Source organism: Aethalodelphis obliquidens, unplaced genomic scaffold (genome assembly GCF_003676395.1).
Source record: "Aethalodelphis obliquidens isolate GAN/ISIS:26980383/991018 unplaced genomic scaffold, ASM367639v1 scaffold27, whole genome shotgun sequence".
NCBI lineage: Eukaryota > Metazoa > Chordata > Mammalia > Artiodactyla > Delphinidae > Aethalodelphis > Aethalodelphis obliquidens.
Genome location: NW_020837971.1, coordinates 22,967,961 through 22,984,361, shown reverse-complemented (window position 1 = coordinate 22,984,361; position 16,401 = coordinate 22,967,961). Strand labels below are relative to the sequence as shown.

General features: G+C 53.0%; 1 protein-coding gene across 8 annotated transcripts in view; it reads left to right on the top strand.

Annotated features, from left to right (window-relative positions):
• Positions 1–3,233, top strand: part of IKZF1 (IKAROS family zinc finger 1) — a 90,584-nt gene extending 87,351 nt beyond the window's left edge. For 5 of the 8 annotated variants that reach the window (XM_027124139.1, XM_027124138.1, XM_027124137.1 and 2 more), the window contains one exon: positions 3–835. In XM_027124139.1, the coding sequence (XP_026979940.1) occupies positions 3–712 (710 nt within the window). In that variant the 3' untranslated portion in view covers positions 713–835. Of the gene's footprint in view, positions 1–2 lie in introns of all 8 variants that reach the window. The other 3 variants (XM_027124134.1, XM_027124135.1, XM_027124136.1) reach the window with 1 other exon arrangement.
• Positions 3,234–16,401: the final 13,168 nt, after the last annotated feature.

Sequence of the window (16,401 nt, the reverse complement as noted above, 5' to 3'; positions counted from 1 at the left end):
AGGGGACAAGTGCCTGTCGGACCTGCCCTACGACGGCAGCGCCAGCTACGAGAAGGAGAACGAGATGATGCAGACGCACGTGATGGACCAGGCCATCAACAACGCCATCAGCTACCTGGGGGCCGAGTCCCTGCGCCCCCTGGTGCAGACGCCCCCGGGCAGCTCCGACGTGGTCCCGGTGCTCAGCCCCATGTACCACCTCCACAAGCCCCACGCCGAGGGCCCCGCGCGCTCCAACCACTCGGCCCAGGACGGCGCCGTGGAGAACCTGCTGCTGCTCTCCAAGGCCAAGTCCGCGTCCTCCGAGCGCGAGGCGTCGCCGAGCAACAGCTGCCAGGACTCCACGGACACCGAGAGCAACACGGAGGAGCAGCGGGGCGGCCTCATCTACCTGACCAACCACTTCACCCCTCACGCGCGCAACGGCCTGTCCATCAAGGAGGAGCACGCGGCCTACGACGTGCTGCGCGCCGCCTCCGAGGGCCCCGCGGACGCGCTGCGCGTGATCGGCACGAGCGGGGAGCCCCTCAAGGTGTACAGGTGCGAACACTGTCGCGTGCTCTTCCTGGACCACGTCATGTACACCATCCACATGGGCTGCCACGGCTTCCGAGATCCCTTCGAGTGCAACATGTGCGGCTACCACAGCCAGGACCGCTACGAGTTCTCGTCCCACATCACACGGGGGGAGCACCGCTTCCACATGAGCTAAAGCACCCCCCCACCCCCACCCGCGGACCGCGCCCCGCCCCCAGGAAGAGCATCCAGGACCCGCACCAGCCCCTGCGCGGGCAGCCAGGATGGACCGACTGCTGTGCTTTGACCTCTAGGTCGTGTTTCGTTTTGTTCTGAGTTGGTTTGCTTTTGAAAACAAGAAGTTTTTCTTGTTAGATGCAGGGTTCCATTTGGAGCCCCCGAAATGCTCTCTTACTAGACAATTCTGTAGACCGCTGGCTGAAATCCCCTCCCCTGTTGCTCCCTAGAAATTGCTGTCCTCCAAATGATGGGTCATGTTCGGAGAGAATTTTATAAAAACAGGCGGAAGCCCGGGAAGGAATGAGCCGGTTCCGTGCTAAGCATGGGATTCACGCCCCAGATGGGGTTTCCGAGGTCCCAGGAGCCGTGTGCGCAGCCCCTGAGCTGCGGTCGTGAGCCGACCCTGGGGGTGAGTGCCCCTACAGCAGGGCCGGAAGCTGCGTGTGCATCCAGGGAAGACAGGCCACAGGTTCTAAACAGAGATATGATTCTAAGTCAAATTCTGCACGTTGTTGGGGACAAGTGACCATTGGGCAGAGGGAGCGAGGGGTTGCACAGCCTTTGGACTCATTCTCGATTTCCAGACCGTGAGGTTGCTCAGCTCACAGCTAAGCCTTCCCAGGCCTGTTGTCACGAGGGATGAACTCCTGTTCCCCTGGGGCACCTGGGATTACTGTCCTCTGCTCCGTCATATCAGTACTTTTAAGGGCCCCCCCTCAAAACCTATCACTACATTTTTAACACCGGTCCTGAAATTAGAACCTTAATTCCTTTTGAAATTTTCAGATAATAAAATCCCCCAGAAACCAAAATTTTATTCTAAATTCCACACTCATTTCTTTGGTTCTGTCCTCCTTCCCTGCTGGGTTCTACCTATGACCAGAAGGCTATTTTCCCTGCAGAAGGCCCATCCTAGACCTCAGTTAAGGTTTTGTTTGCAGCCCCAGGCCTGGATTTCTTACCGTCAGTACATTTCTTACCCTGCTCGCTGTGTATATTATTCTCACTTTTAAATCCGTAAAAGAAGGATTCAGAATGACCCTTCATTTTTAGGTCAAGGAAGTTTGACAGGTGAAGTCCGGGAGACGGTTCTTACACACAGCACCTATTTGTTTGAAACTAAACTTTCCAACCATCTGAAACTCTCTCCTGTAAGGACAGCACCCTGCATCCACGTAGGCAGGACGCACCCGTCTGACTCGGCACCATCTCGTGACCAGAACTCGAAGTCCAACAGGACAGAGGCAGGTGGCCCCAGAGGTGCTCTCTGAAGCTCCACAAAGGTGTCCGTGGGTTCTCATCCCAACCAGGAAGGTAATTCTGTCATTAAGGACATTCATCTCCACCATCTAGCAGGAAGGGCATACAGTTTCAAATGTTTCCAGTATTTGTCGTCACCAAAAATGTCCAAGGTGACCATGAAGAAACAGGAAAAATTGTGCACAAGCACCTCTGCACGTCGTCTAAATCCAGAGTTCTTGGGCTCAGCTCTCTTGACATCTGGGGCTGGATACTCTGTTGCAGGGGACTCCCCTGGGCATCATAGGCTAACAGCATCCCTGGTCACTACCCGATAGATGCCAGTAAGACCCCGAGTTGACTACCAAAAATGTTCCCTGGGAACAAGAGTTGCCCCTAGCGGAGAACACTGCTCTAAGCAAATTCTGAACCAGTCAAGGGTCTGGAGGCCTTCCAAAGGGTCTGGAAGGGTCTAGAAGCCCTGCAAGAATGTTTCCCGTCAGCAGGCTGGAGCCTGACTCCTGTTCCTTTGGATTCATTATAAATTCTATCAATGAAGTATCCCTCTTCAGTCTTCAGAAACATACCCTCTCAGGTGCATTTGAGTTTTCTGGAAAGGATGGCGTCCCAGCATCCTTGAGGCATGGGGTTCTTTGCTTACAGAACCGTTTGACATTTTTAACCTGGAAATAGACAAAGTTGTAATAATTTGGGCAGTGACACACTGATGCACTGGGTGAAGGGGCAGAGGGAGGCTCTGGGCTGTGGACAGTGTTAGTTCCATTTGCAGTTACAGAGAAAGACCCACCTCATCCCCAAGAACATATATATTCAAGGTGAGAGACTGCTTAGATTTCCAGTTTGGAGGCCAAGTTCACCTGCCCTGTCCTTTCCCAGCCAGCTCCACAGGGTCCATTGGCCGAACGGAGTTATTTTTCCCTGTGACTTCAAACAGAGCTGGACCCACCACTGTAAATAGTGGCTACAGGAGTTCTTTTCTCCAGGGCTTTCCCCTCCCTGTCTCTGCCTTTTATAGCCAATATAACTGTTTATTTACACACCTTTTGTTGTGGTTTTCTATTGTAACACCATTTTTCTTTCAAACTATTGTATTTAAAGTAAGTTTCATATAATGTCAACAAGTAATTAAATTATGTTTGAAAAGCGGCCATGTTCTGTACCGAAAGCTGTTAATGTTTTCCTCCTAGCTGGTAAAAGTAGGATTTTGCATGATCTCACTCCCTTTTGTTCTGTGGTTTGTTCTGCTGTTTGATGGTGTGAATGTGTGTCTTGGGGACTGTCATGGATGCACTAGGTTTCATGCATTCTCGTTTCGTTGAAAATAAATATCAACCAAAGGAGGGGTGCCAGTAGCAGGTGGATTCGTTGATCACAATGAGAAATCCCTGCTTGGCGTTCCTGCCACTCCGTGTCACCCAGCTTCCCTCCACGCGAAACACCTGGATGCCCGCTCCTTACCCAGGTCCTCCTGCATCGCGTCCCTTAAAGCATGGGCTTGTCCTAGTAGAAGAGTCGCTAAAAGGAATTGTGTTACCATTGCTTTATCGCCCGAGGGCACGTCCCAGCACCCAGCGCTTCAGATACCGCACGTTTCACTTCTAATTCAGAATCAACCGCAGAATGAAATCTTAGAATCTTCACTGAGAAAGACAGCTACCTGTTATGGAGATGTGAGTTCTTTTTCTTTCTTTTCTATTTTTGTGCTTTTTTCCTGTTTTGTTTTGATTGTGACTCTCCATGGTGTCATCTTCTTGCCGAAACAAAAGCGAGATGGAATGAACTGCTGTAGACAAGTCATGAAGCAAATGTATTTCTCTCTCTTGCACTTCTTAAGTTCCAGCAATAATGAAGGGTCACCACTACTCAAAACCCAGATCCCGCTCCTTCAGTCCAGTGTGTGTGTGTGTGTGTGTGTGTGTGTGTGTGTGTGTGTTTTACTTTAAAATGAACCAAAATTAGAGTTATTTAAGATATACAGACATCAGAAAAAAAAAAAAAAAAGCACATAGGCTGTTGGCACCATAGCATTCACTGTGAACCCGTGTAACCAGGTATGAATATGCAATCTTGTTTCCAATCCTTTCTGATACACTTTTTTACAATGTTGTGTGTGATGACTGTTCAGGGTTCAACTTGTTTGTATCTAATGCAGCTTTAGGTGTTCGGCTGCCTTTCTGGCAGTTACGTGTACAGGATTGTAAATGGGAAAATGCAGTTGTATTTCCAATCTGCCTCTATGACGATGTTAAATTATTTCTGTTTTGCTGTGAACAAGGGGTGTACCCCTGGAGGAATAGAGTATCCTTTTGTACACATTTTGAAAAGCTTCCTCTGTAGTGATAGAACAAATAAATGCAACCAGTACTCTGTCTGCCCTATCCTGTGAAGCCCACGCTAGTCTGAGAGAAGGTCCTGCAGAGCTGCTGCCTGCTACAGACCCCCTCCGGGTCGGAGGAGACAGAGGTGGGCTTGGGGGCGGGTACAGTACAAGTTGGAATCATATGTGATCGTCTGCATACAACGTTCCTGCCAGTGCGTCAGTTCACTTCAGCAGACTGACACCCCGCCCCCGCCCCGGGCCTAGCTGTGCTGGGCTTAGGGTACTTGTGGGTTTAAGGGTAGGTAGAAGTCGTGAGCAGCAAGACATGCATCCCTGGCTCTTCGTAGAGCAGTGCTTAATGCCGCAAGCAGCAGGCCCGTGTCCCGGGGAGCCCAGAGGCAGTGACCGACCGCAGTGACCGCCTGGTGGCACTCTCCCTGCAGAGCTGCACACTTAGGGCAGGGGCGCTTCAGCTCTGCTGCAGACCCGCACTGCTGCAGACACTCTCGGTGGTGAAAACCCTCTGGTCCTTTTGGACAACTAGCCAGACATCCTATGGGTTCAGGTCTGCTAAACAAGGTGAAGTGACTAAGTTTCCATGGTCCAACACTTGACCCAAATGGGGCGAAACTTTAATGAAATCCATAGACTGTACTGTTTCACATCAGGCTCTGGCACCAGGGGCTTTTCGTAAGTGGGGTTGGCAGCCTCCTTCAAAGGAAGTTCTCACGGTGAGTGCCTCCTTCGGTTACAGCACTGACAGTGCGTGTGAGTTCTGAAAGAGCATGTGGCTTAGAGAGACGTGATGACACACCCATTGCCAGATCCATCCCACCGTTTCACAGCTATGTCCCGTCATTTCTCAGTGATCACAGGTCCAAAAAAGAAAGAAGGCTTGCATTAACTCAGAAATGACCTAGGCTCAACCTAAGGAGAAAAAGTGACTCAGAAGTGTGGGGTTAGACCGTGAGAGTGAGGACGTGACTGTGTTTGTGTACATCTTACAAAGCCTAACGAGTGTGTGTGGAAGGGGTGTGAGGGGAGCAGCTGCCTGCCCTCCTCTCTCCAGCCTCCCTGGTGCCCGTCGACCGAGCATGGTGGGTGGGGGCGGCGGCGTCCGTCCTGGATCCCGGGACGTGGTGACCAGTGAGGGTGAGTTTTCAAACACCCACTTTGAGAGCCACTAGCAAGATGAGACTTCATTCCTTGGTTTTCACTGCCTTTTATTCTATTTGAGTCCTCCTAAGAATGATTATTCTCAGCATGTCTTTCTGATGCTGTAAACCATCGTTCCCATTAACCTTCCTCTGGGCCCCTGCGAACTTGTAGTGAGTCAGTGGTATATCCACTCCACGCGCCCAACCCGGTGGGCCCCACTCTGGGGAGGCTGACCCGGAGGGTGTCACCTTCTTGAGGTGACGGTGAGGACCAGAGCGTTTCACCTCCACACCTGGGAGGGAGCGGAGTCAGCATCGGTCTGCCTGGTTGGCCCCAGGAGGACCACGCCTGATTCCAGGTGGACGCAGCAAGGTTCGAAGAGCCGGTGGCCAGCACAGAGGGCCGGGAAGAGGCTGAGCGGAGGACGCAGCTCTCACACCTGACACTGTTCCCAGCGCACCTGGAACAGCCTGGCGAGTGCTGGACACCTCCCTCTCTGGTGGTGCCCCTGGGGCAGCCCTGGAAGTTTCCTGCATGCGGTTTATCACCCCCCACCCACCCCCTGAAAACAGCGGCTCACCTGCAGTCCAGTTCTATTCCTGATGAGTGCTGTGCTATATTTTAAATATTAGTGTGAAATCTGGGGAGCTAAACATCAGAATTCGGGGTTCAGATGCCAAAGGTTCTGATCCCATTTCCAATTAATTGGTCATCTTTGCTATCAAAATAAGACGTCTTGGTGGTTCTGTGACTCCTTGGTGAGGTTGTGCATTCTCATTAAAAGCACGTGCATTCTCAAGGAACAGGATCCCTTGGACATTGCCAAAAGTCTTGTTTTTTTTGTATGGCCACCTCTCAACTCCAAACAGAGCAGAGCTCAAAACAGACATCTAGGAGCTGGACAATCTGTTGAAGACTCGGAACACGTTCTCAGACCACTGACATAGGAGTTCAATATTCCTCCAAAGCCCAGGGCATCGCTCTGAACCCCGCTGGCCTTTCTCTGCCACCAGAACCCAGAGCAGCAACCCTGGGTGGAGCCCGAGTACTGCCTATGCAGCATTGATCTTCTCTGCCTTTCCCCAGAGAACCCAGGAACGAGGGGGAAATGGATTCCCTTGGCTCCTGGAATAACAATTCTGCCTCACAGCCAGGCTGCTGTCCTCCCACTGGCCTCTCCCAACATTAACCCAAATTCCCAGTTCCTGGCTCAAGGCTGCTTCTGGACTCCCTAAACCACGCCACCTTCCCCAAGCCCCAGGGCTTCCAAAACTCCCCCATGACCCTGGTTCTCAAAGGTGACTCAGAATCACCTGGCTGGTTCTTTAAAATGCAGTTTCCAGAGACCCACTCCTGACCGTTCTGGAGCTGGAGGTCTGCATGGAGCCCCCCACACCAGGTGTGGGACCAGCTCCCCAAGTCCGGATAAGCTGACTACCCCCAGCCCCCTCGCCGTCAAGGCAGGTACAGCCTTCACCCTCTCCTCCAGCTCAATCAACCCCCTCTTTTTTGACAGAGGAAGAAAATTAATAATTATTAATAAAAATGAATAATTATTAAAAATTAATAATGTCTCTCTCTTCCCCCTCTTAAGTTTGAGACAACTCAGATATAGACAAGAGAGTCAGAGAGTTGGAAGTCAAAATCCTATCCGTGCTACCCATAGAAACCTAGATTAGAGGACATGGTTTCGGTGCATGGACCACAGCGGGCTTGCAAACCTCAGGCAGACTTGCTCTGCTGGATGCAGACAGGACTTAAACTCAGGCACCCCCTGAAGAGGCTCAGCCCCTACCCTGCAAGAAAGGGGAGGGGGACCAGAGCCCACATCCTGCAGGCAGCAGACCCCAGGAAAGCAGCAGAAAGCAAGCTCAGTTCCTGCAGCCAGACAAGTGTGGAAAGGTAGAGAACCAGGTGCAGGCGAGCCACTGGAGACAGAGAAGAGAGTGATGTAGTGGGAACCAGGGAGAGCGATGGGAGGGCCAGGCAGCAGTCCTGGCAGGAGAGACACGGCTGTAACCTGTACAGCAGTGGGGCTGGAGCAGAAGCAGAGAGGGGAGGACATGAGTCTCTGCCACTGGAATGCAATCTCCAGGAACAGGGACAATTTTTTACTGTCATATCCTCAGTGTCAAGAAGAGTACCTGGTACATAGTAGGTGCTTGCTATTGTCTGAATGTGTCCCCCCAGAATTCAGATGCAGACATCCTATGCCCCCGAAGGTGATGGTATTTGAATGTGGACCTTTGGCGGGTGATGAGGTCATATGGGTGATGCCCTTGTGATGGGATTAGCACCCTTATAAAGAGGCTTCAAGGAGCTCCCTCATCCTTTCGAATGTGAGGACACAGTGAGAAGTCTGCCACCCGGGAGGGGGTCCTCACCTGACCCTGATCTCAGACGTCCAGCTTCCAGAACTGGGGGAAATAAATCGCTGTTGTTTATAAACCATTCAGTCTTTGGCATTTTGTTATAGCAGCTCACAGATGGAGACGGAGGTCAATAACCATGCATGCATAATCATCTACTGAAGATGATTAAAGTGATTGCACATGAAGGAATCATGAGGCGTTGACCCCAAGTCTCCGGTCCTATATGAGCAGTTAGTAGGGAGGCTGGGCAGTGGGATTGGGGAAGGAAGCTCGGTTTTGTTTAATTGAAGCCATTGGATGACAAGAGTAGGTCAGCTGTGAAGACAGGTCAGAGTTTGAGAGTCATGTGGACAACAGCAAGGAAAGCGGGATGGACACAGGAAGGTGCCCAAGGGGAGAGCCAGGTGGGAGGGTGGGAGACGCTTTGGAACTGCAGAGGGAAGAGGGCGATTGTTCCAGACAGAAGGAAAGCATGCTGAGTCCAGCACCTGGGTCTCCTCTATGAAGAAGAGGCCAAAAAGCAGGTGGTCGGGCAGGTGGGTTCAAGAGGCAAGGATGGGCGGAGGACAGCTGGGACCCGAGACGCTGGCAGAGAAGAAATGGAGACTCCCTGAAGCACGGGCCTCAGGCCTCAGCTGGGACCTGATGCTTCAAAAATGCCAAGTACTGGGCTGAACTTTCCTAAGGAGGAAGGTGAAAACCTCAGTGTGAAGTCCCCTCACTTTTTCTGCTTTTTGGCAAAGCCAAGGACGGGAACAAGGCACCATCCCTGTGCGATGTCTCCTGTGGCCACCCTTTTCTGGGGCCCTGGGCACCCCTGGGGAGCCGGCCCCACATCCCTCCCCAACTCAAGCAGCCCGTGCCCCCCTTCCCTGGCAGCGGGGTGCCGCCCCGGCAGAGCAGATGGGCTGTGGCTGCCTGGGGGATCGCAGGACCGGAAGCAGATGCGGCCACCGTGGTCCCCTGCGCACAACTGGGACCCAGCCGCCTGGGGAGGACATTTGCATAATAAGGATAATTTGGTACCAAAGCTGTCCCCTGAAGTGAACTGCCTGGATCTCGGTACAGTTAACAAATTTCACTTCTTCTTTCCCATGTTTTGTCAAGCCAACTAGATACGACATTGAGTGTGTGACTTGTCCAAAGATGTCTTCTTTCTCCCTGCGTGAGTCAGGCCTCCTCCCTCTCCCCCGATTTTACTCTCCCAGGGTCCCCTCCCCGGCTGGTCCACGGCCCCTGTGGGCAACCCAGCAGTGCCCCCTGCCCAGGCAGAACCCCGCTCCCTCTCAGAGGGACCCCGTGGCAGGGCCCCAGGCTCCTGGCAGCAGCTCCTCCCGGACACCTCACCCCATCCCCACACCTGCGGCTGCATCAGCCCTCCCGCTTCCTGTGGGCAAGGGCAGGCGAGGCCCCACAGCAAGGGGGCGTGCGGTTTCAGGCCCTCAGTTCGATTCCCCTTTCAGGGCCCTCCTCCCTTCTGGGCACTGCCCTCCACAAAACCCGCCGTGGCTCCCCCTGCCCACACCCGGACCCCACCCCTTAAGGCATCACAATTCCTTTGCGAAGTTGCCTTTGAACCATCTTACAAGAAAGCAATCATACGTGTATATCCACTGCTACAAAAATAAAATAGGCACGGGTGTGAGCTCAGGGGTCTGTTGCCATCACCGAGGGCCTGGGGGTCAGGGAGACGGGTCTGGGGTTCAAGTCCACCCCCTCCAGAATGGCATCCAGCCTGATCAAGACCTGACCCCCGGCCTCTCTCCAGGCTGCTTCCAACCTTCAAGGCAGCCTGGTACCCAGGCTCCCTCTCACCACGAGCCCGCTGGCCCTGGGATGCCCCCCGAGCCTTGCCGGCTGCTGAACTAGGCGTGTGACAAGGCTGAACCCTTGTCCCTGGCTAATTTTTGGAGTTTTCTCAAGGCCAGTTCTCTGGGCTCCGGGAGCAGCATGTTTAAGTCTGTGTCAGGGCCCTCACGGTGCTGTGTTAAGTGCCAACCTCCCCTGTCGGACTATGAGTCAGGGGTCTTACCTCATCACCCCCAAACCTCCAATCCAAGCTGGGGTCATGCCCCTGTGGCCCCAGGAATGGCACGCGGCATGTAGGATGGACTCTCCTCCCCTGCATCTGGAAGTCTGTGAGGTCTTATCTCACCCAAGATGATGGCCTGGACCCCAGCCCACGGCTCTTCCTTCTGAAGCCCCCTCGCATCTTTCCACTTGCTTCAGGGCCAGCGTCATCTCCCCAGAGAAAGGCAGGAGGCAATGGGACACAGGGCCCAAGCTCCCGGGGTCTCCAGGAGGGTCCTCTCTCGTGGGTCCTGGTGTTCAGGCCCTGGCAGGGGGGTCTCGTCCAGGGCACAGGCTGAGCAGCCCTGGGGGTGGGGTTGGGGGCTGCTGCTCAGACAGCAGCAAGGACTGAAGGCAGGGCAGCCAGGTGCCACTGACCAAGTGTGTCTCAGCTGAGTCAGGAGAGACAGAGGCAGAAACACTCGATTCAAACCAGGGAAGGCAGAAGGAGTGGAAGACAATTAAGTTTTACAAAAGAAGAGGAACAAGGGCCACAAACAGAACAGTAACAAATGTGGTGGCTACCGATCCAGCTGTATCGATCCTTAGTTTAAATGTCATTGATCTAGAAGCACCAATTAAAACACAGCGGCTGTCAGGGTGGATCCACAGACAAGACCCAACTACACATCGTCCATGAGAAGTTCACTTTAAACATAAGACGCATAGATTGAAGTGAAGGGATGAAGAAGGACACACCCTGCCAACACCAGTCGGAAGAAAGCAGGAGCGGAGCCTATACTGTGTTCAGACACAGCGGACTTCAGAGCCAGGGAAGTTACCAGGGGTAAAGAGGGGCCCTGTGTCACGATAAAGGGGTCAGTCCTCTGGGAGGACGTAACAATTCTTAACGTGTATGCACCTACAAACAGAGCATCCCAATATGCCGTAGGACCACGAGGAGAAATAGACAAATCCATTCACGGTTGGAGACGTCAACACCCTCCATCAGAAACAGACAGATCCAGCAGACAGAAAACCAGGAAGGACGGGGCTGATTGGAAAGACAGAAGGTGTTTGGGTGAAGAAAGGTGTGAAGGCACTTGGGGCAGAGGGACAGGTGAGCACGGGTCCGGAGGCCAGAACATGGCCATGTGTTTGGGGACGGCCATGCCATTGAGTTTGGCCAGAGGGATCCGGAAGGGCTTTTGGGGTCTGCAGCCTCCGTGGTGCTGAGGGGCCAGCCCACTGGGGGGTCCAGCAGGAAGGGGGGCATCCACACTGAGCCTGAGAAGGGCCTTCTCAATGCTAAGCAGAGGCTTGGGGAAAGAGGCAGGAAACGAGCCCCTGTCCTGGTCCTGGAACTGCCCGGCTGTCAAGGGACCTTGGAGGAAGGGCGGGGAGGGGCGTTATCAGCAGCTTCAGGTAGTGAAACGAAGGCCAGGGAAGCAGAGACACTCTTCAAGGTGACAGAGAGTCACCCTTGAACCACACTTCCTGACGCCCCTTATGCCCAAGGTACACAGTCCCTGAATGAATATTTCCCTGGGTCAGACACATAGGAAAAAGAATACTACTGCACAGCAATGCAGATAGTAATCCTGAAACAAAGGTGTCGCTATCCCTGTGCCCTAGAGACGATGTGAAAGAGGCTGAGAGGGTCCCCACCTGGCCTGGGGTCCCCCAGCTGGGGGGAGCTGTCACCACACTACGAGGCCGTGGGGCAGCTCAGACTCCTGGTGACCTGGGCAGGAACTCGCGTGCAACAGGATCGTGTTAAACCACCAGAAAGGAAAACAGGTAACAGTGTCTTACCCTGAGGATTACCTAGTCACTGCCACACACTCTGGGTGCGCGCCCAGCCCCACGCAGGCTGTTCTGAGAGATTAAACACAGAGCAGCCGAAAAGGTGCACGGAAACAAAGGCGCGCAGAAACAAAGAGCAATTCTGCTTCTCGCCTGTTTGCTTCGAGAAACAGGGCATCCTTTTCCACACCTGCAGCTTGGAAATGCCGGAACAGAGTATTGAGATCCTTCCCCAAAGAGAGATCCTACACAGAACGATGCTGTCCCAAACGTTAACTGCCAGCCACCCCCGGCGATTTAAACTTAAAATCATCAGAACTATATAAATTATAACATTCAGCCTGTCTGTTGCAATAGCCTCATTCTAAGTGCTCCATAAGCCACGTGGGACTTCTGGCTGCCATGCTGGACAGAGCAGATAGAAAAGCTTTCCATCGCAGGGGCAGCTCTGTCCCAGGGTGCCAAGCGGCCCCTCAGCATCCAGCGTCTGGAGGGGGACACCTTAACCCCCTCCCCCGAGAAGACCATGGGCTCGCAGCTTGTTCCTGAGGAAGCCTGCCCTGGGGTACCGAATCCTGAAGGCTGCCGCCAATATTCAAATTATGCAGCAACTTTCACTTCCCCTTGGGGAATCAGGCCTTCCACTCTGCCAGCAGGGACACCGCATTCGCCTGAGACCATGTCCCTTTAATAAAGCAGGCTCGCAGGCCCTTCAAGGTGTCTCTGGGGTAGGGCTGCTCTTCCCCCATGCCCCACGGGATCTCCCAGACTTTCACCCTGCTTCCCCTGGGTCTGTGCCCCGGCGGCTCCCCCTGTGACCTCCAGTTCCCTCCTGGCAGTGGCGACCTGCAGAGCAGCCGCGGGAGGGTGGGATTTCCAGCAAATAGGGAAGGACTCTGACGCCCTGCTGGTAGATTCTTGCAGGACCATTCTCCTCTCAGGAGAAAAAGAGGAAAAAAAGGCAAATCACTTTCCTCTTGCTTCTGCTTCTCCTCGATAAACTGCTTGTCTCATTTCCTTTGCAGTTAGAGAAATGTTTCTCGTGAAAGCGATTTCCACACATCCACATGCTGTGCCACCCAGGCCTCCAGGAGGGATTTGCATGGCAGTTTCCTCCCCGGGCCTGGCTCCCCCATCCCTGGACTTTGGCTAAAGTCCTTGCATCTCTGTCGGAAGACAAACAACAGCTCGAAGCATCCAGCTCTTCCTTTGATGGTGTGTGCTCATCTCCGCTGGACTCCAGGGTGGGACGGGATGCACCTCTGGGAGCTCTGGAAGGTTTCCCCCGAGAACTGGGGGCCTCCCAGGGTGGACGGCGACCTCGTCAGCCAGCAGCAGCCTCCCGAAGGCCCAGGCCTCTCCGCGGCCCTGCTGCAAATGGACAAAGTCCAGGCCTCTGTGTGTGCTGGGGGGCTGGGGGCCCCTCGGTTAGCAACTCACTCTAACCTGCCTCCTCTGTAACAAGCAAGGTTGAACATACTCGTCCTGAGAGCAGGGGGAGGGGTTCAGGAGACGCTAGACGTCAAGAGAGTACGTGTGCACTGCCCTCCCAGGGAGCCATTCCGTGTGTGTGTGTGTGTGTGTGTGTGTGTGTGTGTGTGTGTGTGTGTATGTGTTCAGTGTCTGGGCTGAGGACCTGGGGACTCTCTGGCAGGCGACCGAGCTGGGAAAGTACAGAGGCTGGAAGGGTGGAAGGAACCGACTGCCCGCCTTCCCCCATCTCCACCAGTTCACACGTCTGCTTGGCCCAGGAAAGAACAGGTCCCTTGGAAGGGACTCGAGGCTCTTTCTGTGTACACAGAAGCCAGCATCAGTAAAGCAATCCAGCTGGAAAGCTCCCAGTAACACTATAGGCCAGAGCATTTTTAAAAGCCAATTCAGTAAGCACAATTTGTTTTTAGTTTAAATACAAAAGTGAAGAAACTCAATATTTGAGTTGTGTGGCAAACTAGCTGAACATTCTCTAACATCTGAGTTGGAATTCCTTAAAATAGTATCAAACTTCAAATGGAAAGACAAATACCATATGATATCGCCTATATGTGGAATCCAATTTAAAAAATGATACCAATGAACTTATTTACAAAACAGAAATGGACTCACAGATCTCAAAATCAAATTGATGGTTACCAAAAGGGAAACGTGGTGGGGGGGGGGGAGTGATAAATTAGGACATTGGGGTTGACACATACACGCACTGCTATGTATAAAATAGATACCTAATAAGGACCTGCTGTAGAGCTCGAGGAGCTCTGCTCAATACTCTGTAACAACTTATATGGGAAAAGAATCTGAAAAAGAATAGATACATTGTATACCTATAACTGAAGTACTATGCTATACACCTGAAACTAACACAACATTGTAAATCAACTATACTCCAATAAAAATTAAAAAGTAAAATAAAACAAAAAAGAGCTCACAAATGAAATTAAAAAAAAAAAATGTCAAAGGGCTGGCTGGATACAGGCAACTCCAGAGCCCACCCAGAGCCCCAAGGAAAGCGGGAGACGCGCGCCCCCTAGTGGTGAAGGCAGAGAGTGCAGCCGCCAACCCCCTGCTTCCAGGACAGGGTCTCACAGCACCTACCAGGGGAGAGCGTTTCTGCACCCTGAGCCCAGCTCGCCACTGCGACAAGGACAAACGGAGCCCTCAGGCAGTGAAAACTGAACTGGTCACTTAGCACGTTAAGGCTGGAAATGTGTTCTCTCAGTATCATTAGCTTATAGTTTGACGTTCAATACCCTTAAAATCCGTTATTCAGCTGTTATGCCCCCTGAAAGCAGTTCTGGCATAAACTCTGTCAACACCAAGCGCAGGGACCTCCCCCACCCAGAGGGGGGTCCTCACTCTAGCCCAGAACCCTTCTAACTTGATGGGTGCTCCTCTCCGACCCCTACCTGGGATCCCACCTCGACCTCTGTGGAGCTTCCCCCTGGCCTGAGCAAGGGGTCTCGGGAGCTCACCTGCTCAGGAGCGATTCTTCTTTCCACTGGCCCTTAACCCGGGGCCTCCGGGTCCCTGGAACCAAGATGCCTGATGTCTGTAGGGAAGGAAATTGGCCTCTACCCAAGTAAGTTCAGTGGCTGAGTCTGCAAACTAAGCCAACAGTAGGTCAACAGGAGAAAAGGCACACAGTTTTATCTGGTGTTAAAAGTTGTACGTGGCACAAGGGCTTCATGGAAAGGAGAGAACCCCCCCCCCCAAGAAACAGTGAGGCTTGGGGGCTGTTGAACCATCCAGACAAAGAAAGATCAATTTAATGAGAAGGGCCGAGACCGAGGAAAGGGACTCAATGTGCGGGGCTGGTAGTTTCTGGAAAGGCAACGGTACATAAGGGTTGGCTAGTAAGGTTGGTGCGGGTACTGTGATATTGTGATTCATAAGAAACACATATATGCTTTTGCTCATTGACCTGAATCACCACGCACGTTTCTCCTATATGATTGGCCTTCACGCACCATCCCTGGCTCACAGATCCTGAAACACTTGGGCTGTCCTGAGTGATAAAAGCAATGGGATCAGCTCCAGAAAACCCTTCAGGGAAGGTGGCTTTTGGGGTCCCACCTAAGGATGGGGCTCGTTGCCAGGAGAACCAACCATGTTGGTTCCAACCAACCAGTTGGAACTTTCAGTCCTACCCCTCACCCTCCCCCCAATTTCCCAGGAGGAAAGAGGGGCTGGAGGTTGAATCTATCACAACAGCCAATGATTGACTCCATCCTGTCTGTGCCATGAAGCCTCCATAAAATCCCAAGAAAACGGGGTTCAGAGAGCTTCTGGGTTGGTGACCACGTGGAGGCTGAGGGGATGGCAGCACCCAGAGAAAGCATGGGAGCCTCACAACCTTTCCCCCACCTTGTCCTGTGCATCTCCGCCATCTGGATGTCCATCTGTATCCCTTATATCCTTTTATAATAAGTCAGTAACTCAGTCAGTAAATGTCTCTGTGAGTTTTGTGAGCTCTTCTAACCAATGAACCGAACCCAAGGAGGGGTTGTGGGAACCTCTGATTTATAGCCAGTTGGTTAGAAGCACAGGTAATAGTCTGCGTTTGGGACTGGCCCCTGAAGTGGAGGGTGGTCTTGTGGGACTGAGCCCTTCGCCTGTGGCATCTGATCCTGCCTCCAGGTAGAGTGTCAGAGCTGAGGTAAACTGTAGGACCCCCAGCTGCTGTCCGAGAAGTGCCTGGTGCTGTGGGAATTCCCCTGCCCCCAACATGCTGGAGTTGGGTCCAGGGTCTTTACGGAGGCGCCCACGTGCTTAAGAAAGGGCAACCCCACCATGTGGGGGGGATGGGAGAAAGTGCTCGGGAGATCCCGGCCCTGGAGCTCTAGCCCTCATGCGTGAGGTCTGTTGGCCTCCAGACGGCGGGCTCCTTTAGGTCAGGCCTCACGTCCCGTTCATACTTGTAACCCCACTGTCACCAGCAACTGTCCCTATGTGTTTATTGAATAGATGTCTGTGAAGAAGGGCTGAGGCCAGACAGGAGGCTGCAACAATGCACGGAAACCCAAGGGTGGGAGACAACCTGCCAACAGCAGGAGATCGATTGCTGAGGGTTGTGTCCGACTGCCTGGGAACTGACTGCATTCTGGTCCTTGGAGACTGGGGGATCCCCAGAGCCCTGGAAACCGGGCGGCTCCCTGACGTTTACGGATTCTTGGTCCATGCTAGGATGGACTATTTGGGAAAGTGTGAACGTCAGAGCAAACCAGT